The sequence below is a fragment of the Cryptomeria japonica genome, chromosome 3 (genome assembly GCF_030272615.1).
Source record: "Cryptomeria japonica chromosome 3, Sugi_1.0, whole genome shotgun sequence".
NCBI classification, from domain to species: domain Eukaryota; kingdom Viridiplantae; phylum Streptophyta; class Pinopsida; order Cupressales; family Cupressaceae; genus Cryptomeria; species Cryptomeria japonica.
In genome coordinates, this window is record NC_081407.1 from 56,819,543 (window position 1) to 56,844,996 (window position 25,454).

General features: G+C 36.7%; 1 protein-coding gene across 1 annotated transcript; it reads right to left on the bottom strand.

Annotated features, from left to right (window-relative positions):
* Window positions 1–511: 511 nt before the first annotated feature.
* Window positions 512–10,038, bottom strand: LOC131033550 (MADS-box transcription factor 56-like). The gene is made up of 4 exons (XM_057964783.1): window positions 9,857–10,038; window positions 1,034–1,157; window positions 671–715; window positions 512–565 (listed from the first exon to the last, which is right to left on the bottom strand). The coding sequence occupies exons 1-4, from the start codon at window positions 10,036–10,038 to the stop codon at window positions 512–514; spliced, it is 405 nt and encodes a 134-aa protein (XP_057820766.1).
* Between the last annotated feature and the right edge of the window lie 15,416 nt (window positions 10,039–25,454).

Consider the following 25,454-nt stretch of genomic DNA (forward strand, 5'->3'; position numbering starts at 1 on the left):
TTTCGTTAACGAGCTCTTCCGAGGTAAGTGTATCACATACCTTTGGTGTCTGTTTCTTCTGTGTAATCTTCTTTGGACCGCTAGGCTCTCTCACAACCTGTTCTTTCTTCCTAAGTGTCCTTGTCTTCTTAGGTGATGGAGCAGGTGCCGGTGGAGATTTTCTTTTCTTCCTATCCACTCTTTTAAATTCCACAGCTTTGTCACTATCAGTCTCGGATGAGGTAACAACATGGGAAACATGTGTTACTGGTTATTGGCCAGATTTTCTTTCTTTTGTGCTTGCAGCAACACCACTCAACTAATCAAGTTTCAATAATCCCTTGGTAACATCTATGACAAATTTTGAAGCATCTTTCAATATTTTATCCCTTTTCTTACTTTGCTTCTGAATAGCAACATCTTTCTCTATGGTTTCAGCAGTGCCAAAGATCTTCTCAGTTTGTTTCGATGGGGCATCTAGAAGTCTCTTGACATAAGTTTCCAGAATGTTGGTGTCCACTTCATATCCCATTTATGTTACCCAAATAGTCCTAGGTGGGACAGCCTCCATCCATATTTCATCTCTCTTTATAACAAAGCATATCAATTTGTCATACTTATCAACAATACTCTGAGGGATTCTTTCCCTTTGCCTCATTCTTGCTTGAAAGTTTTTGAAGTAATCCTTTACCTTCTTGTCTCTTTCTGAACCCATGCCAGAAATTGCCTCCTTAATCTGTTTTCCAACAGAAATATCATAGGCAAAGTCTCTATGGCCTATGCCGGGAATCTCCTTTGAGAAGTATAGCATCAAACATACAATTAAATTCCCAAATTTGAATGTTCCCTTTTTATCACCCTTGATTTTGTCCAGGTTATCTATCAATTCATCTTTTAACCACTCACAAAGATCAATTTTTGCATTGTTCTTTACCATTTCATAAGCATTGTGAATGCATAGACTGGAAACAAAATTCAACCTATTTGTATGTGCAACCTTGTAACCAATAACCATGCTAGCATATTTAACATTGTCATCAGTTATGTCACTTACCCTGAATGATCTGTTATCAGATGTAGCACCGATTAAATCCATAACGCCTTTGTTTGGAATTTTCTTCTTCTTCTCAGGCCTTGTGCCAGTAGAGAGTAAACCTGTAACAACTTTAATAGCTTCCCTGGTGATTTTGAAGACGGAGTCAAGCCATAAGAATTCACCGTGAACTCTACTTAGAACATATCGAATAATTTCACCTTCGAATTTAGGCATGTAAAGGATGTCTACGAACCCTAAATCTTCCACAATCTTATGTTCAGGTTGATTACACCTTGATTGTTTGTGATGACTTTCATAAACATGTTCTTTATCTCCTCAGACCCTAAATCTTCAATATTACAGTGAATGTATGCCCTAGGGTCTTCTCCAATAGAGTCATCCATCTTAGCTATCTTAGGAATTATCTTAAAAACTAGCCTAGGACGTTTGATATTCTCCACAATAGTAGGGTTTGCTATGAATTCAGGAATGGAAGATGAAGAAGCCATGACGCAAAATAAATACCTTTTTCTGTCGAATGCAAGTGAAAACCTTGGATGCCCTAGAAAATCTTTGTTGCTTCGCTTCTTGAATGTTGATGCTCTACTTTTGTGCTCTTCGAGTACTTGAATGCTTGGTAAGTCGAAATGAGAAATTTCAATGCTTTATAGCCAAAAAGTTAACTAACAACCGCATTAAATGCTTCGCCAGTTAGTGAATTTCCATTGTAACTCAACATATGTGTCGGTAAAGAAGGGTTATGACTTCTTACCATCATCTGAGGGGCAAAATGCATGATCTTCAATTAGTTGCCTTACCCCTAAGGATTATTCCTTAGTTAGATGAAGAATTTCCTGCCGATGCAGGATTACTTTGTTCTGTCGGTGCAAAGCCAGATTTATCATTTCTTTGATCCGTCTTCTTGACCCATTGTTCAGAGAATTCTTGCTTTGATTTCATTCACCTTTTCCTTTCCTTTGACATTAGATCCTCTGTTGTTTGCAGGTACATTCTTGCTTATGCAAAATCTTGCAATATGCCCAATCTTGTTGCATGCATAACAAGTTACATTATTTCTTTGAATAGCTTTTCCATAACCTTGCCCGGTTTGAGTTATGCATTGATTAGATAGATGTCCAAATCTACCACAAGCATGACATTTTACATTCATTCTGTAATCATTTGACTTATGACCATATTTATTGCATTTGGAACACTGACTGGTAAATGAGTTTGTATTCTGATTATTCCTATATCTGCATTGATTTGCTCTATGACCAAATTTGTTGCAATTAAAACATTTGCCATTGAATTTATAAGCATTGGGTTGCCTTACCAATTTGTTGTGATCATGCTTATTTGTAGTTCCAGAGCTTTCTCCATGTTCAAATCCAAGTCCAACTGTATCTTTATCAGGTCTTTGATTTTTCAACATATCATCAAGCTTGGCTGAGCTCTTTTTGAATTTGTCTTTGTATTCATTTGCAGTGACCAACTCACTTTCCAGAGTCCTAACTTGTCTCGTAAGTTCCTCTTTGTCATGTTGCATATGAATCAACTCTATTTTAAGCATATCATTTTCATGACTAAGCCTTATAGATTTATCTAATCTTTCATTACGTTGTCTGACCAAATCTTCTTGATTCTTCTTTCTATCTTCAATATCCTTACATAGTCTCATGCTTAAGTCTTGCATCTCATTCTTCATGTTATTGTTCTCTTGTTTCAGTTTCTCTGCAATATCTCTAAGAGTTTGTTTTTCTTCAACATCTTGTTTTTGCAGTTGCTCACACAATTATTTTCTCTTACTTTGTGCCATGATCAGGTTTTCTTGAAGTGCTTTAATGAATTCTTGAGCAGATTTGAGTTCTTGTTCCAGCTTGATATTCTTTAATTTTTCTGCAAAAAAATCTTCAAGAGCCACTTCCAACTATTGTCTCAAATTTTCCATGGGTACCAGTTTCAGAATCCTCCTCAAGCTGTTAGGCTTCTGCAAATACAGGACCAAGCTCTAATACCAATTGTTAGATAATTGATTAATCCCAAAGACACTGAGAGGGGGGGATGAATCAATGTCAGACAGGTAAATGAAAGATTTAAAATTATTTGCAATTTTGTAACTAAGATTAATATGTCGATAAGAAAACAATAATGTCGCAAAGAGAAATAAAGGAATCGGCATCAATGCACACCATAACACAAATATTTTGGCAAGGAAACCCGATAAAAGAAAAACCTCAGTGGGATTTGTGACCCACAATATTTACTCACTGGCCATATGAATAAATATTACTTAGTACAAAAGGGGCCTGCACATGCAGGAAGGCCAACTGCCTAGAGCTCACTGCTCAACAACAAAAGTGGAGTCTCACTGACTACAACATCACACTGATGTAAACATAAAAATGAACTCTTACAACTTGCATCAAAATGTTGGATGAGTTTGTTGTTATGCTTTGTCTAATACCGGTTCTGCCTCTGCCAAAAACCCTAGTCGGTATGTTGTCAAATGATTCTACTTATACAAAATAGTCTTCGCTCTTCTCTGCTTCTTATTCGCTCCAAAATAAACACATCAAAATGCATATACAACTATTTGTTGTCATATCCTATCTTATCTCATGTTACCGCTTAGTTTTTTTCAAATGACCTACAAGAACTCATAAATATATGAGTCTTTACAATACAACATGTCGGCCATACAATTATAATTTACATTACAATTTATTTTGCATAAACAATACTTATTGACAAGTCGGCCTAGAATGTCGGTATAATCTTTTGTCGGTGTAAACTAGATGCCAATGTGAATAAGCCTTGTTGTAACTGTCGGTGCTGGTAGGTGAAGTCTATGGCCGGTTGAACCTGTGGAACCTTGTTACCATCAATGACAACATCTACCTTTCTCATCTGAGTGTATAATGCCAACAAAACCATTTAATAAATTACATATGCCTTCAGCGGCTACACATGCTGGACCGCAGCCCAGGATTACAAAACAATCCTTACAACACAAATCTAAGATCCACAGATCTTCTACTCGACAAATAGGCCTCTGGTAACAGTCTGCATTTTTCTGCACTGATCTGGACCTCAGTTCATCCGGACTTCAATCTCCCAGGACCATAATCCGTCTGGAAACTACATCTTTGCTCGATCTCTTCTTCCTCGAACCTCCCTCCCCTAAAATGATTCTCAAAACTTCCATTTATACCATCCGCAAGCAATGACAACTCGATCAAGTCGGCCAAAGACGAACCGGTTCATGATGAAATGTGTAAACAATAACATGTCGGCCCAAATCACCAAGAACATCTTCAAATTCATAAAACTTCACGTGGTCCTTCGAAAACATCAGACAAGGCCCAAAACAACATCGCTCAACAATCTGCAAGTGACGGAAACCACCCGCAACCCAATTCATCTTCGTTCCATACACTGCAAGAGCAACCGGTAAGAACATACCAATACCGGACTAATACCGGGATCAAATCCAAATGTCGGTTCGAACTACTTCGGTTCTCCTGCATCATGTAGACTCTATAAGGCGTACATAGAAGGCAAACCTAAAACGAACTTATGACAAACTATAGGAAACTAACTCTATATTCCAAGTTATAGTTGCAAAAGGGGAAGTTCATACCATTAAGTATTCATGATTGCAAGCTCTTTTTATGCTTTTGGTCTTGATATTTATACTTACCAAACCCTAGGAAGAGAGTAGTCTCCAAGTCGAGTAAGAGGTGAGTGAAAAATGACTTATGAAAATAAAACTTTGGCCAAAGTGTCATATTTGTCACTACATGCAACTAGTCAGTTCGCAAGTGTCACCAAAAAATAGATCATAGTCGAGGCTTGTGAGATCGATACAGTTCTTTCCTAGTAGGTATATCTAGTAAATTTTTATTCATGTCACGTTTTGTATCATGATTTTCAATGCAATGGATAAAGAAAAGATTTCCTTTCATAATGTTTTCAAACAGAAATGTTTAAATATTTTAATTTGAATATATATATATATATATATATATATATATATATATATATATATATATATATATATATATATATTTGTTTTAAAAAAAAAATTGTCGTGCTTTTACTGTCGTTATAAAATTTATCTTGTTTAAAAGTAAAAGTATTTATTTCCTAAGAGTTTAGGATTCGGGGTCATTACAATTTTAGGATCCATATAGACCTCAAAGTTGGGTAAAAATGGATCATGTAAATTTGCATGGTAATTCAGATTTAGTTTTGAGTTCATTTTGCATTGGAGTATATTAACATGATTACATGCTAAAAATTAATGCAATCTTGTGCAAAATTGAGCTCATTCCCCAATCCTTCATCCATCCCCACTTACACATACTTCCACACATCACATCTCTATTTAAACACTTTCCTATATATTTGTTATCATTAATAATTTATTATGCCTACCAATGCCTCCATCTCAATTCAGTTTTTATCTCCTTGATAGCAATGCCTCCTTGTCTAGATCAATCTAATAACATTTATGTTTGCTCCAATACCACATAGAATTGACCCCTAAAATTTAAAAAATTTAAATTCGAATTTAAATTTAATTGTTTATGCCTATCTCTTTAGTCATATAAGCCAAATTGGTGCGTATTTGCACAGTCTATTATTATCCCTTAGTATTTAGAGGAATTTTATGTGCATTAAACAACATCCAATTCATATGAAAAATCTTATGCATTGAAAGAAAAGTCATTCTAGAAACTGCTTGTTTTGGAGAACTAAAAGAATCTTAATCTACATCAAATTCATATGAGATATTTTCCTGTCTAAGACTATTGTCTTTGACATTCTCACATGACTATCAAACCATTATAATCAAGGGGGCTAAGCTAGGAGACCAGTGCCCTTGCAATCCATTAATCTCCCCAAAGTCTTTTACAATACCATCAAGCCTTATGTATCCACAAATATTAGAGACATGGACAACATATGTAATGTCCCCACTTTGAAATAGAATTTAATGATAAATATAAATAATAAAATTCAAAATTCAAAAGAATAAAATTAAAATGAAAATGAAAATATAAAAGAATATAATTAAATATAATTAAAATTTAATTAAGTTAACGAATGGTCAAGAGGCATGAAATGATAAGTTGTGACTCTTCCAAATATGAGGTATAAAAGGGAGGAGAGAACTCATTTGAAGAGGGTATAATTTGGGAATCAGAAGTGCAGATCTGATTTAATAAGAAGTGCAGATCTGATTTTGAAAGATTGTGTCCCTTTCAAAGGGCATAAATAATGAAGAGTTGAGAGTTGCACTCTTTCAAAGGGTGCTAGTGGTGAAAGGGTGTGTCTCTTACCAAAGGGCATACATGATGAAGAGGTGTAACCTCTCCCTCACATTGAGAGATATAAAAGAAAGGAATCAAAACAGCAATGACATCACCATCGATCAGATCAAATCGGAACTATTATTAAGTTACAGGCAGTAGCATCCTTGTTCTTGGTGGTATGCATGGGGATGTGCTTAATATATGAAACCCGATACTGTTCTTATGCAAAATTTAGTATTATTATTAATATAGACTGCGAGATATCTATACTCGCACCCTTAGGAGAAAATTGTCTTGGACACAGGACGTCACAATTTTCTCTAAGAAACCCCTATTCAGACCAACAATGGGAAGAAATGAATGAACTAATTGATGCCAATTATGAGGAACAGATTTACTTAGGGATATTCTCCATGAGACCCTCATGAGATGACAACAAGGGCAACGATCTTGCACAAAAGATATTAACATCATATTAATATGTTAACTAATGTCTAACTGGTTCATCCATCGATTAGTGTGCCCAAATTGATATATTAAGCAATCACCAATTAAGTGTGATTTCTCCAAGGGCCCAGCGATTATGAAAGGGTGGGATACACAAGATACAGGGATGCCTTTTGAGAGGAGAGTTATAACTTATGAACAAGTAGACATGACTCTTCACCAGTGAAGAAGAAGAGACTTATACAACAATCTTATCAGTACTAGGAGGCATCGCATCAGACTTGGTATTTCACAAACACTTAGCAGTTTGACTGAATATTGGAGTTTGGTTTGACTACAGCAGAGTTTGATGTACTTTCTCTTAACCCCTACACTAGGATCTGAAACACCATAACTAGGATATTTAAAGGTCATTTTATTAAGGGGCATTACAAGTGGTATCACATGATCCTTCCATCCTGCAGGGTAAACATGAATCAATAAAATATTCTAGTCAATAAGAAGGAATCTAATAATATATGTATTTGTGTGTATGTTGTGTGTTTGTATAATATTTTATGTGTATACTCTATGTTTGGTTCATGCCTGGTATGTTTCTAGCATGTTTATTCCATGTGTGTTTTTCAAAGTTGTTTCATATTGGGAATCATTTTGGAACACTCCATGATCATTGCTTTAAAATAGAATTTAATGGTAAATATAAATAATAAAATTAAAATTCAAAAGAATAAAATTAAAATATGAAAGAATATAATTAAAATTGAATTAAGTTAACGAATGGTCAAGAGGCATGAAATGATAAGTTGTGACTCTCCCAAATATGAGGTATAAAAGGGAGGAGAGAACTCCTTTGAAGAGGGGATAATTTGGGATTCAGAAGTCCAGATCTGATTTAATAAGAAGTGCAGATCTGGTTGTGAAAGATTGTGTCCCTTTCAAAGGGCATAAATAATGAAGAGTTGCACTCTTTCAAAGGGTGCAAGTGGTGAAAGGGTGTGTCTCTTACCAAAGGGCATACATGATGAAGAGGTGCAACCTCTCCCTCGCATTGAGAGATATAAAGGAAAGGAATCAAAGCAGCAATGACATCACCATCAATCAGATCAGATCAGAACTGTTATTAAGTTATAGGCAGTGACATCCTTATACTTGGTGGTATGCATGGGGATGTGCTTAATATGTATGCCTAACATATGAAGCCTGATACTGTTCTTACACAGAATTTAGTATTATTATTAATATAGACTGCAAGATATCTATGCTCGCACCCTTAGGAGAAAATTGTCTTGGACACAAGACGTAACAATCTCTAAGAAACCCTTGTTTGAACTAACAACAGGAAGAAATGAATGAACTAATTGATGCCAATTGTGAGGAAAATATTTACTTAGGGATATTCTCCATGAGACCCCGTGAGATGGCAACAAGGTCAGTGATCTTGCATAAAAGATATCAATATCCTATTACTATGTTAACTAATGTCTAATTGGTTCATCCATCAATTAGTGTGCCCAAATTGATATATTAATCAATCACCAATTAAGTGCGATTTCTCTAAGGGCTCGATGGTTATGAAAGGGTGGGATACACAAGATACAAAGATGTCTTTTGAGAGGAGGGTTATAACTTTATGAACAAGCAGACATGACTCTTCACCAGTGAAGGAAAAAAGACTTATACAACAATCTGATCACTCCAAGGACACATCGCATCAGACTTGGTATTTCACAAACACTAAGCAGTTCGACTAAATATTGCAGTTTGATTTGACTACAAAAGATGTTGATGTACTTTCTGTTAACCCCTACACTAAGATCTGAAACACTATAACTAGGATATTTTAAGGTCATTTTATTAAGGGACATTACAACATAGTTCTTGATAAATTACAATCATGGAGATGGATTTTGTGAGCTTTAGAGTATTTATATGCATTGGATTGGCAATGCAGGGCATGGAATCGATCTCCTACAGAGTGTATTAAGCATATAGTGAAAATAGTAGTTAGTCTAAACTTGACAGATTGTCTACATTGTGTAAATTTGTTTCAACACTATCAATACTGAGTAGAATCTATACAATTTCAATATTCAATTCTTCATCAAAATTCCAAGAGATAATTGCTTAAACCTCCTCATCATCTAATTGAGAAAATATTAAATGCCACATATGCACAAATTAAATTTTTATGCACTAAATAAACATAATTTCAAACCCCTCACTTATAGAAATAATGAAAATGGTAAGCATTTTATAGACAAACTTGATGTATAACTTAAGTTGACCTAGCAGTGAAGAACTTGTGATCTCTCTTTCAAGAACTTGTGATCTCTCTTTCAAATTCAAATCTTATAGAAAGGTAAAGCTTCTCATTTGTACCATAATTAAATACCTTTAATAAGGAATATGGGTTAGTCCATTGTCACGTTTATATTTTCACCAATTAACGGGTTGTTTATAGTGAAAACATGATTCCATCCACCTCACGAGTTTTTGAATTTATAATATTTTATATCCGGGGAAAAAGGTACTTTTCCCGCCTTCTTTCAAAATAACATCGGGTACTTAAAGGTTGGCTTTATTCGATCTAAACGCAACTTGCACTTAGTAAATGTCGTGCACGGAGTTTTTCTTTTATTTTTCCAAATGGAGAATTCTAAACTGAAATTTGATCCAGAGCAGGGAAGATCTGTTCCTTTAATGTTACAGTTAATGTTACAGGAGACTCAAAATAAATATTTTTTCCTGGATCTTTGTACTTGATTTATTCGACATTTGCTGTAATCTATTTTTTTGTAAGAATTTTTTTTGTCTCAAAAATTCTCTACTTTCGAAATAAAATAGTAAATAATTTGCCATCGCTTGCAGACTATTATCCAGGGAAAGTGTTACAGGAGACTCAAAATTATTTTTTTTTTCCTGGATCTGTGTACTTGATTTTATTCGACATATGCTATAATCTATTTGTTTGTAAGAATTTTTATGTCTCAAAATTCTCTACTTTGGAAATAAAATAGTAAATAATTTGCCATTGCTTGAAGAATATAATCCAGGGAAAATGGGGGTTCCTTACCTGGGACTTGCGAATTCGAAGAGCCTCCCCGTGGGCGAGAAAATCATAAGCCCAACTTCGGCCTCACAGAGAACAGAAAGCTCCTCCGCCTTCTTCAACATTCCCCTCTTGCGTTTTGAGAATGTAACCCGACGATTTACAGGGTTTTCTATCTTTTTCAGATGCACCTTTCCCCTCACCATTCTTTTCTGTTTTGTAAATGACGCAGTTGCACTTCTCCTCAATTAGCACTTCTCCACCAATTAGCACTTCTCGACCACTAAAAATTCACCATACGAAGGAACATATTTGTATGTTCATTTGGATTATTTAAGGTAGATATGGTACTGTTTTAACCTAATTAAACAATTCAAAATTTTAGGTGTGTACATTGCAGTTTCGGACGTTAATCCTCTTGTTAAAAATCGTCGCCGATGGTTAAAGTGGCTTTAACCAATGGAGTGCCAACGAAGTTAAAATGAAATCCTTGTATAATTTAATCGTACAAAATTTGGTTTCTTTGCTATAATTACCGAACCTACGAACAGTTTGGAACTTAAATATGAGGTAACGATTTCGTCCTATGATGTCAAAATTGATTCTTAGGGATGAAAATTGGGATAGAATGATTTATATTAAAAAAAAGGTTATTTGTCAATTCAATTTAAAAAAGGCATTATCTTGTAAACTAATACATGTATAAGAAAAAGGTCGTCATCTTGAGAGGAAAACATAGGGGAAGAGCATCAAAAGTCATCATAACTAACTTCGTCCATCTATAGATCCTAAATGTTATATCGGATTTTAAATTTGTTTTTTGGTTGTCTTTGTATGTGACTTAACTGCTTAAAGCTATTGATCTGGCTTTCGGGTAGTAACGATCCGATCTCTATGGGTTGTTATGCATCGAAAGGTCAAAAAATGGTCATTTTGAAGTGATGACCGATACTCGACCTCTTTTGCGCCAATACCTGCACACTAAAATGTCAATACATGTTTATAAAATACCTAATAACTAATTTATTTGTCATCTATTTAAAATAAATATTTAACCTAATTATATTAATTCTAACATTTTAAAAAATCACTTTTCCATATTTTAAAATTTAAAATGGGTGGTAAAAAACAAGTTTGCCCACCCTTAGCCGCCATGGTGGGTTTGAGGGAGGGCCCCACGTGGGTCGGTTTACCGCCATCTACGTTGCCCTAAAAACTTAGTGAAATGAAGATTTTTTGGGCATTTCCATTGTTCGTGATGCTTCTTCTCCAGCATACTACGTCCCTCCAATATTGAATGTCCAAAGATGGTTTAGCTCTTTTGTAGGTTCATTATGCTTTGTCTATTGATGATTTTTGTGTATGCGGTTTAGGGTTTTATAATTATTTGAAAGCTCTTCTTTATTTATCATTTTATTTTATGGGTGGGTTGTTAAATGGTGAACTCTCTATTTATAATGCCAAAATAATTACAGAGAATGCAAAAAAAATTCATTGTTGTTCATAATTATTCGAAACCCCTTCATTATTTATCAGTTTATTTTATGGGTGTGTTGTTAAATGGTGTCTCTCTATTTATAATGCCAAAATAATTACAGAGAGTGCAAAAAAAATTGATTATTGTTCATAATTATTCAAAACCCCTTCATTATTTATCATTTTATTTTATGGGTGTGTTGTTCAATGGTGTCTCTCTGTTTATAATGGCAAAATAATTATAGAGAGTGCAAAAAAAATTGATTATTGTTCATAATTATTTGAAAGACCTTCTTTGTTTATCATTTTTTTTATGGGTGGGTTGTTAAATGGTGTTTCACTATTTATAATGCAAAAATAATTACAGAGAATGCAAAAAAAAATGATTATTGTTCTAATAGACTTATAAAGCACTGAGAGGGGGGTGAATCAGTGATAGCAAAAACAATAACACTTTAAACCCATACCCCTAAAAACAATTAACCAATGTACTTAAGACTTTGCAAGCAATCCAAAGTGTTATAAAAGAATCAACACCAACTAAAACATTCACCAAAACACAAGTGTTTATACGTGGAAAACCCAAATGAGAAAAACCATGGTGAGATGGGACTCACAAGTTAACTATATGCAAAAATAGGTAACTAACCGGTTAAGGTCTACAAAGTACTCTGTTGAGAGCCAATCCTGTTAAAGATCCCAAAACCCTATTAGGCCCAGATCGAAAGAAGATCAATGGTTGAGATTTTGACACCTAAACCCTAATTAGGGTTTGTTACAAAAAGTTCCCCTTTTAGATGAACATTATTAAATGCATAGCCAAATATTTAATTGGCACAAAAGTCGAGGAAATAGAGATCAATGATAATTAAGATGCCACATCATCCTATAACAACCTTTCTTCTAGAACCTTGTTCCCTTTCCTATGCTCTTTTTTAGCATATCCAATGAATCTGGACACAATTCCTTCAATCTCAGCAATGGGAATCTCAGGAAGATTCTTCATTCGTTCCTCCAAGTGAATGACCTGATCGAAGATAGTGAGAAGAGCTTCTTCCCATCCAGGTTCGAGTTCTTTGATCTTCTCAATCAAGAGAATTGTAGTGAACATCAAGTCTCGTTGCTCATCTGTGATGACATTTTCCTCTTTGCAAAAGATGACCTTGATTCTTTCTTCCAACTCTTGGATGTCCACATATGTCTCAATCTCGATCCGTCAGCCGAGGATGGTACACAATACTTCAAACACTTTATCCTGAATTGGATGGATGACACCTTCAACTTGATTGCATTTGGTGTTGATGTCCTCAAAAAGGACCTCTTTCATCTAGAGCAGACCTTACCACTGTAGTAGGTTATGAGTTCCTCGATCAATTATCTTTTCTTGTGCCAGGATCCGTCTTGGTGTTTGTCTTATTACTTGCAGGACAGAAATGATAACATCTCTAGTGTGAGCGAAAGCAACTACAGTTATCATTAGATTATGAATAATCTCAAGGACCTAGATAGCTCAATGAATTGTCTTCATCATTCTTGTGGCAAATTCAACGGCTACCATGTGGGATTTATTAATCTAGGAACTCATAAGTTGAACCAAGCTTTTGACCCTTTCTGCTTTGCCAACCGATTCAAGAGGAAGTGCTTGCACAGGAGATACTACTGGATCCTAACGTCTCAAGGGCTGATTGAGATGACTAAAGTAGCCTCTCCAAGCACCGACTTCTCTCTCAAGCTTCCTATTCTTTTCCACTTCTTCCTTGAGTTTGTCCTTAAGTGCTTCAAATGAATCGGTTGCCTCATCCATTGCCTGTTTAGTAGTGAGTGGACCAAGCTCAAATGTTTCTATGTCATACTCATCTGCAAGAATTTCACCTTCATATTTGTCCACCACTGGTGTAGCTATTTGCAATTTCCTTGATCCTGTCTCATCTCTTATCACCTTGGACATCTTGGTCGTCTTCCTCTTTTCCGTTACCTCTTGAGAATTTCCTATAAGGCTCTCCAAATCAATTACATCTTCTTCTTCTTCAATCACAATCACCCTTGTCAGTCTCTCCTTCAACCAATCCGGGATGGCGGATCTTGTTTCTCTAACTTGTATTTCCTTCGACAGTGGTTCATCTTCTCGAAGAGGAGATGTCACTTCATCATCATTTCCCTGATCTTCCTATAGCTCATCAATTTGGGGAGATTGACTTGATGAATGCTAAGGTGTCTGTCTCTTGTCTGGCTTATCATTTTGCACCATGGATTCCATAGATTCATCCATCTTAGGTACCGTCTTCTCTTGACCTTCAGCTTAACTTGCCTTCTTTCCATGTCGAGAAGATGTGCTTGATGGGTGATCTCGATTGGCCTCTTGCTTCTTTCTTAGAGGATTCTCTTTTCTCGGGTCTTTCTTTCCTCTTTGCGCCTCTAGGATGAGAAGTGTCTTCACTCACGCTTGCTTCTCCTTCTTCTGGCCTTGCCTCCAAAGTAAAAGTCATTGGTACGTTCTACTCTCTCAACTTCTAATGTTGCACATCCACCCATCTACGAGTACATGATAAAATCGGAGCCATTAAAGCTCTCAAGTCTAAAATCTTAGTCTCATTCCAATCTATCTTCACTCTTTTGTCTTCTTTGTCATAGGATGACTGGAGGTATCTGCCATTGTCCTGGGCCTTATCGGCTACTCTGTAAACCTTGCATTTCCTGATGAAATCTAAAGGCAATCTGGAATGCATCTTCCTTTTAACCTCTAAATCACTTGAGAGATTCATCCAAAAGTCTTCCACCTGAAACTCATGTCCGTACTTCCTAGCAACTATCTCCTCCATACAACCATACGGATCAAAATTCTCCCACGGGGCAAAGAAGGTGAATGAATACAAGGCTAATTCCTTCTCTGCATCTTCTGAAGCTTGAGTATTAGGACATACCTCAACTGAATTCCCCAATATGATAGGTACGGGAACTCCATTTCCATGCTTGTGTCTGGATACCTTTGCACAAGCTGCCAACTGTCTGGTTACCTCAAGTAACACTATTCTGTCTGTCGGATATCTCGGCAACATGTAGGGAGGTGAAGGACACCCATAAACTCTGATCTATGTAAACTTTTGAAACTGGATGAACCATGCACCATACCTCTTCATGAGCTCTTGTGCATCCAGAGATAGTCGATTGTGAATCCCGCCTTGCAATATCCTAGTGATGTTCATTGTGAAGGTATCATTGACTGACTTGTAGTCACTTCTAGGCGGATGATGTAGATGAACATAAGAGTCACAAACTCTCACCTCTCCGAGTCCTCTTCCAATCACTCCTCTATGAGGTATCCCTGCATACTCGAAACTCCTGATCAAGGCATATATAACATATGAGCTCATATGAAATGATTTGGTAGGCCTTAGTCTCCTCAACTGCACATCCAAACTATTGCTAATAGTTATGGCCCAATGAAGTGTTCCTTTTCCTTGGACTATCACTTGAATGAAGAAGAACATCCACTTTTCGAAGTAGAAGGCTTGAGGAGCCCCTGTAATTTGATTGAGCAAAGTTATCAAATCTCTGTACTCCTCCTGGAAGTCGATCCTATGTGGTGTGTTGGGAATCTTGTTCAAGTAGGGATGACTTTTGAGCAACCAATTCTTGTTGATGAGGTTCAGACAGGTGTCAGGATCATCTTCATACATTGACTTGGCTCCCTGTAAACTTTTGTAAATCATATCTTTATGCTCTGGAAGATGAAGAGCCTCACTTATAGCCTCCTCTGAAAGGTAAGCTAAGGTGTTCCCCTTCTTGGATACGATCGATCTTGATTGTGAGTCATAGTGGCGAGCACATTCGATCATCAGCTCATGACACTTGACCGCTGGAGGGAAACATGCCACTTTCAATTATCTTCTTCGCAATAGGCGATGGCTTGCCAATGTAGGGGACTTCTTGAAACTTCTTCACACTGAAGTTTCCCAAGTTGGTATCTCCGATATTACTCCATTTGGACATGATCCTGGTCTCCAATTCGTCGTTCTTCTGATCTTCTTTGATAAGAGTTGGACGACTAGTGGATGCTCCTGCCTTTGGAGTCGCCATCTTGACACCTACACAACATTTCACAATTAGTAATATATCTTGAAGTGTAGAAATATAGACTTAAAAGGAAGATTTAAGATATTAATTTAGGAAACTTCATGATAAATCTTGAGTTATCATTTCCTAATTAACTATGCAATACTTAGATTTTTCAAAACAAATATTCAAAATTCAAATCTTCAACAATGGTGTTAAGATGATTTCGCCATACCTCCTCTTGAGTATTAAATTCTAAGAAATGATGCAAAAATAGATGAATTTCGCTAGGCAAAGTCTAGATCAAAGCCTTCTCTTGAATGAATTGTGCTTCCTCTAGCTTGGAAAAGAATAAACTCCACCTCCTTCTAGTCTTCAACACTTGAAAGAAATTCGCTCCAAGCAAACCAAATTTCGCACCTCCAATTAGCTCTCCAATTTCGCACTTAAGGCAATGATTGAATGATTTGAAATGTGGAAAAAAATCCTCCAATATATAGAGCGCTCACCCCTTTGCTCCCTCTAGGCCGACTTGGCAAAACGGAGGTTAAAAATAAATAAAATTCCAAAAAAGGGGGGACGACTTGGCAAAATAAATCAAAATAGTGCCTTGAGCGCTTTATATTTAATTTTAATTTAATAAAAATTAATTTTAAATGCCTTCAAAATAAAAGTTCGATTTTCCAAGGCTTAAAATCAATTTATTAAATGCCAAAATAACTTTAATTTAATGCTAATTTAATTTTAATTTTCCAAATGCCTCAAAATTAGCAATTTTGGCGATCAAAATGCAAATTGGAGAATGTTAATTTTTAAAACAAGGCTTGATTAAACTCCATGATGATTTTGCCCTGGACCCCCTCTGAGGGTCAGGAGCGATTTTTGAATTTTAGCCTTGAATACTTCACATTTTGACTTGAAAATCTCCTGGAGGGTGAATTGATATCCAGTTAATGCGTTGCACTTCAAATTTGACATTTTGCGTGAGGAAAAATAGGTGGAAATGTAAATCTCGCCCTGGACCCTCAGCAAGGGTCAGGAGCGATTTTTCATTTTCTAGCTGGAATCCACCTTAACTTGTTCGTTGAACTCACAATGTCACTTCCAAGATCCATTCCCTTACACTACTAAGTTAATTCATCAACGATTTTGGAGGAAATAATGTCCTTAAAGGCAATTTCGCTCTAGGCCTTCACTGAGGGTCAGGAGTGATTTTTTTTACTCAAATTTAGCATTTTCTCATCAAGACACTTTCTCACCAAGCTAGATCATGTTCAGGCCTCCAAAATAAGCAAGAAAATTACCCTTCCAAAATTTTCGCCCTGGACCCTCTCTGAGGGTCAGGAGCAATTTTTGCAAAATTAGGGTTGATTCTTCACCATTTTTTTATTGAAATTTTATCATCACTTGGCAATGTTCTTCATTTATCCATCTCATCCAACCTCTCTTTGTTGTTGCAAGGTAAAATGAAGATTTTCAACAATTTCGCTCTGGGCCTTCACTGAGGGTCAGGAGCGATTTTTCATATTTTGACCAAAATCATTAAGTTTCAAAGGAAAAACATCATTCATCATGCTTTTGGAGGTCTCTTTGCCTTACCCTATCCTTGCCTTAGCACGATTTTGAGGAAAACATGCAATTTTGTGTTTTTCGACCTGGACCCTCAGCAAGGGTCAGGAGCGACTTTTTGGTTCTAGGCATATTCCTTTATATTTTGGATTCCAAATTGCTTCCAAGGCATAAAACATCATCTCCTCTTCCTATCCACACAAGATTTTGTCTCAATTCATCAAACAGAGGAGAGAATCCTGGAAAATCTCTATGGGCCCTCTCTAAGGGTCAGGAGCGATTTTTGTAATTACCTTCAAAATACTAACTCTCAACAATCTCTTTTCACTTCAAGGAAATTTAAACGTTGTTTCAAACCCATGCCTAACCTTGGCTTTCCTTAAATATGGATGAAAAGTTCCTATATTAGGTTTTTCGCCCTGGGCCCTCTCTAAGGGTCAGGAGCGATTTTCGCTCTGGGCCTTCACTGAGGGTCAGGAGCGATTTTTTGATTTTGGGTTGATTTCCTCTTTTGTTGATCATCCAAATTTTATTCAACGAGTAGAACATGCTTTCCCTCATCCCTTCCAATCATAAAAATCATTTTGATTTTGCAAGAATAGTGCACTTTTGAAAATCTCGCTCTGGGCCTTCACTGAGGTTCAGGAGCGATTTTTGCTACTTGGACCAAAATGCTTCACTTTTCATCTCGAAATTTCTTTGCCAAGGAAGATGTCACCTTGCTTCATGCTATGAATAAGTTCTCATGTCCAAGAAAGGTCTAAAGATGTGCACATAAAGAAAATAGCTCTAGACCCTGGACCCTCTCTGAGGGTCAAGAGCAATTTTACTTTTCCTGGGCAAAACTCCTTCATCTCATCATATTTAATCGAGTCTGGACACTTTATCATGATCACTTCATCCTCCATCATGCCTTTGACATCTCAAAGCGACTAAATAAGGCTAGCAATGACCCCTATACGATTTTTTCGCTCTAGGCCCTCTCTGAGGGTCAGGAGCGATTTTCTTGTTTTCAACAAGGTCCTTCATTATTTCAAGTCAAAACTCGTTTAGGTGGGTGGGGAAAGTCATTCATTTCCCCTTCATGCTCAAAGCTTGGTCTCTTTCCACTACAAAACAAAGGAAATCAAAATCTCGCCCTGGGCCCTCTCTGAGGATCAGGAGCGATTTTTCCCTTTGAGGCCAAAAATCATCACTTTTCCTGTCTTCAAAACTTCAATCGCCTTTAGTGATGTTCAATAATCCTTCTGGGAGACCCTGCACAAAACAAATTGGAAAAGTCAGTGACAAATATGACTTAAACAATATTTTCGCCTTGGACCTTCAGCAAGGGTCAGGAGCAATTTTACCCTTTTAGGCCAAACTGCTTCAAATTTAAGTCTCGAATCACTTCACAAGGCAAAGTCAGGTCATTTTCAAGGCCAAGAACCAGTTAGCAAGTCCATCAAAAACAAGAAATTGCACTCAAGATAAAATTCACCCTAGGCCCTCAGCAAGGGTCAGGAGCGATTTCTATGTTTTAGGCATCATCTCACTTTCAAAAAGTGGATCAAAACTTACCTAGAAAAGAACACACAATTTCTCCTTCAAAAATGCTAACACTTAGTCAAAATTGGATTTCACCCTATAAACCCTAACCAGACCTAACCTAAGACCTATTTGACTCCCCTGAAAGGCTCACCTTATTTCAATCATCTCAATTCTTCGGGAGGATACTTAACAATTCTTCAAAATTTGATTCGACTCAGCCTGAATATCATCCAAAACAACCCCTAAGGTTTAGCCCTAGCCTAGGCAGACAACTCACTCACTCAAAACCCTAAAAAAAAGAGAAGAACAAGCAGAGAGAAAGCAAAAAGCGAAGCGAAAAGAGGGGGTCCCTATTCTAATGGGGCGATGTGTGAAATGGTCACAACATCTGGCGACACCACTGAGAATGTTCGCGAACATTTGGGAATCAATCCATCTTAAAAAAAAACTCTGAAAATCTCCCTCAATAAAACAAGGAATTAAACAGCACTTACAAGAAGAGACCTTCATATTGAGACAAAGTATTAAGTCCACAGTTACCCATGTGTGTGTAAATGAATTAATTCCCCTCAACAAGACAATCATGATCTCCAGGTTCCCCTGTGACAAGCTATGTAGTTTATCTGAACTCCAAAAGCATCCTAGATAGAGCCTCGCTGCCAGTCAGACGTCCATAGTCCCGACGAGGTTATCGCCGCAAGCTCACAAACATTGCTCCATTGCCAGCCAGGTGTCTATAGCCCCGATGGAGTTATCCGTATATTCCCATTAGCCAATTTTGATATTTCTTTTTCGGGTCATTTTCTTTTTTTTGGATTTTTTGATTTTCACTTTCTCATTTTTTTCTTTTGATATTGCTTTTTTGCTCCGTCAATTCTTTTGGCTTGTGAGCAGTGAAGCTCACTAGGGTTTGAGGATTGCAGTGGTGCTGAAGCCAGATTTTAGATTTTTCACCGATCACAGCTTTTCCTGAAAATCACAACGACTTGGAGATTATAAGTGTGAAAAGATATAATAACTGGAGGACAATAATATCTGAGCGCAATAAGCTAATCTTAATTCATTGCAAATACAGCTTGACTCAAAATTTCATCAAGGGAAAACTCCTTTGAATTTCCAGAAGACTTCACGATTGTCCAAATGAAACAAACAATCTAGCGAGAAGCCAGAGTGCTCCATGACAAAATCGCCCAATTTCAAATGGATACCCCTCAACAAGACAAAACAACTAACCTAAGACAAGACACCAAAACCACCTAAACTAACACCCAAAAACAAAGTGAAGGACAAACCAAAACAAAGCAAACTAAACTAACTATGTACAAAGGAAGGCCTCTTGAATTCTAGGACTGGAAGTAATGTTTGAGATACCTCCCATTGATAGGAAATGGGACGTCTTCTCCAGTTAAAGTCTTCAGTCTGAATGCATTTTCTCCTAAAATCTCAGAAATTTGATAAGGGCCTTTCCAAAGCTTATCAAATTTGTCATGTTCCCCCTTTTTTTCATGTGCCTTATCCCAGTACAAAACAAGATCTGAGATCCGGAAAGCTTTGACCCTAGCTTGTCGATCGAACCATCTTTTCACAACTCCCTGATGCTTTGCAAAATTCTCCAATGCTTGATCTCTCTTTTTCTCAAGATTCAATAACTGTGTTTATTGGGATTGGACAACATCGTTGTCTTCCATGTATTCCTAGATAAATCTCAGGGTTGGGATCCTAAGTTGCATGGGGAATACCGGGTCTTGGCCATAAACCAGGAAATAAGGTGAAATCCCTAATGCGTTCTTGGTCCTGATTCTATCTGCCTAGAGGGCAAATCTCAGTTGGGTGTGCCACTCTCTCAGACTTCTTTCTAGTAATTTCTTGATAACACTGAGTAGGTTTTTGTTAGTTGACTCAGCTAACCCATTACCCCGAGGATAATAATTCGATGAAAACTTAAGAGTTATACCATATTCAAAAGCCCAATTTGAAAATCTCGATGATGTGAATGTTGAGCCATTGTCGCAAACTAACACATAAGGACACATAAATCTTGTGATAATTTTTTCCTCCAAGAACTTAATTATGGCCTCAGTAGTGCATATTTTCAGAGCTTGAGCCTCTGACCATCTGGTACAGTAATCAGTAGCAGTGATGATATATCTGTGTTGTGCCAAGGATGCGGGGTTGATGACACCAATAAAATCCATTCCCCATTTTGCAAATGGTCTTGCTTCGATCACTGGATTCAATGGCATGGCAGGATTCTTTTCTCTGAAGGCAATGACTTGGCAAGTGTGACAAGTCCTGATATGATTAAATGTGTCTTTGAAAAGTGTAGGCCACTAATATCCTACCCTTAGGATTTGATGAGCTGTGGCCAAACTGGCCCCATGTCCCATCCCGAATTTGGAGTGAAAATGTTTAATTATTTATTTGGCCTCATCTTTTCCAACACACCTTAGATATATTCCCTCGTGATTCCTGCGATATAGAACGAATCCTTGAAGCATATAATGCTGACACTTTATCCTTAATGCTCTTTTCTGCGTGGGTGTCATGCGAGCACTGCACTTGTTGCTAAGCAGGTATGTCATAATTTCCTTATACCATTCATCTGGGGTGACATCGTCTAATTCATAAACTTGCTGGATTAATCCGGGTCCGTCAATTGCTAGTGTCTGTGCTAAAGCTTGTCCTCGAACAAGTTTCATAGGCTGGATTTCAATATCAAATTCTTGAATAACGGTGACCCACTTGCCTCTTCTCTCTCCTAGTTCATTTTGCATGAGGAGGGTCTTTACTGCTACATCTGGTACTATCGGATAAATTTTGGCCCTTAAGAGATAATGTCTGAACCTTTTAATAGCTTTGACCAATGCATATGCCTATTTTTCAATATTGGGATATTTGAGTTCTGCATCTTTCAATGGGGTGCTCATAAATGCAATTGGGTTCTCGTCCTTCTCTTCACTCCTCTGGGTGAGGATAGTAGCACAAGTGTATTCAGAGGTGAAGGAATACAGGTAGAAGGGCTTCATGTAATCAGGACTGATTAGTACAGGTGCTTCTGCGATTGCTGACTTTATTTCCTCAAATGCCCTCTTGGCCTATGTTGACCATTCAATTTTTGCATCTTTCTTCAACATCTCGTTCAAAGGCCTGACTATCTCGGCAAATCTGGTGATGAATTTCTTGATGAAGTTAATCTTGTCGAAGACCGATTTGAGTTCCTTCTTGCTAGCTGGCAGGTTGATGGTTGATATAGCCTTCACTCTTTTAGGATCGATTTTCTTGTTTTCAACAAGGTCCTTCATTATTTCAAGTCAAAACTCATTCAGGTGGGTGGGGAAAGTCATTCATTTCCCCGTCTTCAAAACTTCAATCGCCTTCAGTGACGTTCAATCATCCTTCCGGGAGACCCTGCACAAAACAAATTAGAAAAGTCAGTGACAAATATGACTTAAACAATATTTTCGCCTTGGACCTTCAGCAAGGGTCAGGAGCGATTTTACCCTTTTAGGCCAAACTGCTTCAAATTTAAGTCTCGAATCACTTCACAAGGCAAAGTCAGGTCATTTTCAAGGCCAGGAACCAGTTAGCAAGTCCATCAAAAACAAGAAATTGCACTCAAGATAAAATTCACCCTAGACCCTCAGCAAGGGTCAGGAGCGATTTCTATGTTTCAGGCATCATCTCACTTTCAAAAAGTGGATCAAAACTTACCCAGGCAAGAACACACAATTTCTCCTTCAAAAATGCTAACACTTAGTCAAAATTGGATTTCACCCTATAAACCCTGACCAGACCTAACCTAAGACCTATTTGACTCCCCTGAAAGGCTCACCTTATTTCAATCATCTCAATTCTTCGGGAGGATACTTAACAATTCTTCAAAATTTGATTTGACTCAGCCTGAATATCATCCAAAAGAACCCCTAAGGTTTAGCCCTAGCCCAGGAAGACAACTCACTCACTCAAAACCCTAAAACAAAGAGAAGAACAAGCATAGAGAAAGCAAAAAGCGAAGCGAAAAGAGGGGGTCCCCATTCTAATGGGGCGATGTGTGAAATGGTCACAATAGATACCCAGTTCCATAAGTCCACCCTCTCTATATAGTCATTAGAAGCATAGGTTGAGCATATTCCAAAAGTATTGTCCTCAACTTTGAGCACTACCATACACAAACACATTCAAGAGACAAGGGCGTTAAATAGTACTTCATTTACAACTAAGGACATATACTCTTAACCATTTAAGACTAATCCAATATCCTCATTACATCATAAAGCATCCATATTAACACGCCAATAGAAACCCCTTAATTTAACCATGAATCTAAATCCTAATTACATGAATAATGAATATCTAAGATATGACATAGAATCTATCAAAGATTACAACAACATATTATATTACAGATACCATGATCTCAACTAACATCAAGATACATAGTCTCCATGTACAAATACAACTATATCATTATACATAATTTCCTATCCTACTAATATAAATGCCACATGAATCACTATTACAACATTGGTTTACATTACATAAATGGCTAAAACAATATGCTACAAGAATCCATCCATAAGCTGAAGAGATAAAGAATCCACATCCTTGCGCAAAGGCATCCAATGAAGAACGTCCCAATGGAAGAAGGCATCAAACCACCCAACCATGTGGAACCATAAGGAACCACCCCCATGCTAGGAGATGACACAAGGTCCCACAAACTCTGTAGACCTAGGCTCATACCTAACAACCAAAGAAAATTCTACAACCATAAGTGAAAACAACCACATGAACAAAAAATTCAAATCACATGACATGGCTAAATCAAACACATACAACTTCTAGAGGCATATCAACAACCATGACATGAGGAACAAGGACACGTGTAGGGAAGAGTGTCATCACATGTTATCCTCACAAAGAAGGGAAATAATGTATAAACATCAAGATATCCACCCAACACTACGAGATCTCCACCTGTCCCCCTAATAGACATGTGGAACCGTCTTAACCTATTAGAGAATCAAGGGAGTTCGGTTTAGCGCCTCCATGGTCCTCCCAAGCTCATCCCAAGTCTCCACCCAAGGGCTATGAGGTGGGACACCAAAAGCATTTAATTATCTTGTTTAGGTGAGTCATAATTACCCAACCCAACTAGTTAAGTTTATTATGGTTATCAATTATTTAATCAAGGAAAACTTCCAATGTGTTGGTGGTCTAGACTTCAAGCATCCTTATAAGGAACCTCTTGACATCCTATTCTCTCATGACCCTGACCATCACATGGAAGCCCACTCCCCCTAACCATCTTCCAAGACCTTAGGGTAACCACATTACAATAACAACAACAAGGAGGCTCATACCAATATATAATTCACAAATATCATTCATAGGTAAAAGCACAATGCTATGTCACAATTTTATAAAGAAAGTGGCCAACACAACTAAAATTGTTTAACTTCAATTGCATAAAAGTGACATTTCTAAATTGAATTTCAAAATGATGTAAACTGATCAAATAAAGAAATATTAATAAAATTTATGTTTGTTATTTAAAAAAAAAATTAAAAATAATTTGACATTTATTTTATATATTCAAAGACAAATTTTTTATTGCTGAAAAATGTTGAAAATCAGGGGTTCTAGTCGGCGTCACCAAACAAAATGAAAACGAACTTATTTTTTGTTGATTTTAATTTTCCATATAGAGGACATATATATGTAGTGTTAAATTTTTTTAAAAATTTTGATGTATATTTTTCTCGTAATAATATTTCAAAGTCCAACATAGCTGAATTTGGTAGTTTTCATTCGATGCCACCTTTTGTCTACTAAATTTATGATTATCAAAAAAAAAAAAAACCCTTTTGGAGAAGATTCTCTCATCTAGTGAAAAATATATTTTTAATTTTTTTTAATATCATTTAATATTTTTTTAAATTTCTAATCAGCTTCTTTTTTAACTTAAAAAACCTACTCGCAATGTTTAATTAATAAAATATTAGAATTAACCATAATACTAAAAAAAAAAATGTCTAGATTCGTGACTTTGAGCTCTACAAAAGGGTATTTTTTTATTTTTGTTAAAAAATATTCTTCCTGAAGAAAAAATGAGTAGAAGTGAAAAGTTTTAGAAATACAAACAAAATAGGTGATTTGGCTACCACATCACCTACCACATAGGGGATTCCAACCAAACTCAGTCCGACCGGACTGAGTTTAGCCGAACTATTTTGAATTTTTAAAAAAAATTTTAAGATCAAGTGCTCACAAATATCACCTAAATGGTGCCAAGAGTCTAGTCGAACTCTTGGTGCCATGCCATCGACATGGGGCACCACGTGGTAGGGTGGTAGTCTGGATGGACTACCCCCAGTTAGCCTCAAGTGCGACACAACTTGATGCTTTTTCCCTCAAATAAAATACACATAGGCATGCAGATATGAAACAATAGCCCAATGTCATAATGCCAACATAATATAAATCAAGAGCCTCAATAATCAAATAATCAATAAACAAGAGCAAGGTATAGTCCTCTTGCTCGGCCAAATCAAAATATTCCTCTGCAACAAGGCACACATCATCTCGCTAGAGCAATCCCTCCACAACAAGAATAAACCATCTTGCTAGATCCATATCAATATAATCCTCAATAGAAAGGCACATTACATCTCGCTAGAGCTATAAAACATAATCAAATAACCAAATCTAAACAATAAATCCACATAGAAAATCATAAGGATATGAATATAGCCTCTGGTACAAAGAACAGACCCAGAAAACTCAACACAAAAAGTCAAAATGTCCAAAATACAAAAATAGGGCAGTCTAGTGCTTCTACAAAGCAGTACAACCAATTCATCAAATACTTCAGCACATATAAAACAATCAACAGTACATCAAGTTAATAGTACAACACTTTTATCTATTTATGTAACACATTTGCAGCGCTTTTGTTCACTCTAATAGCGCATCTAACAACCAGAATGACACA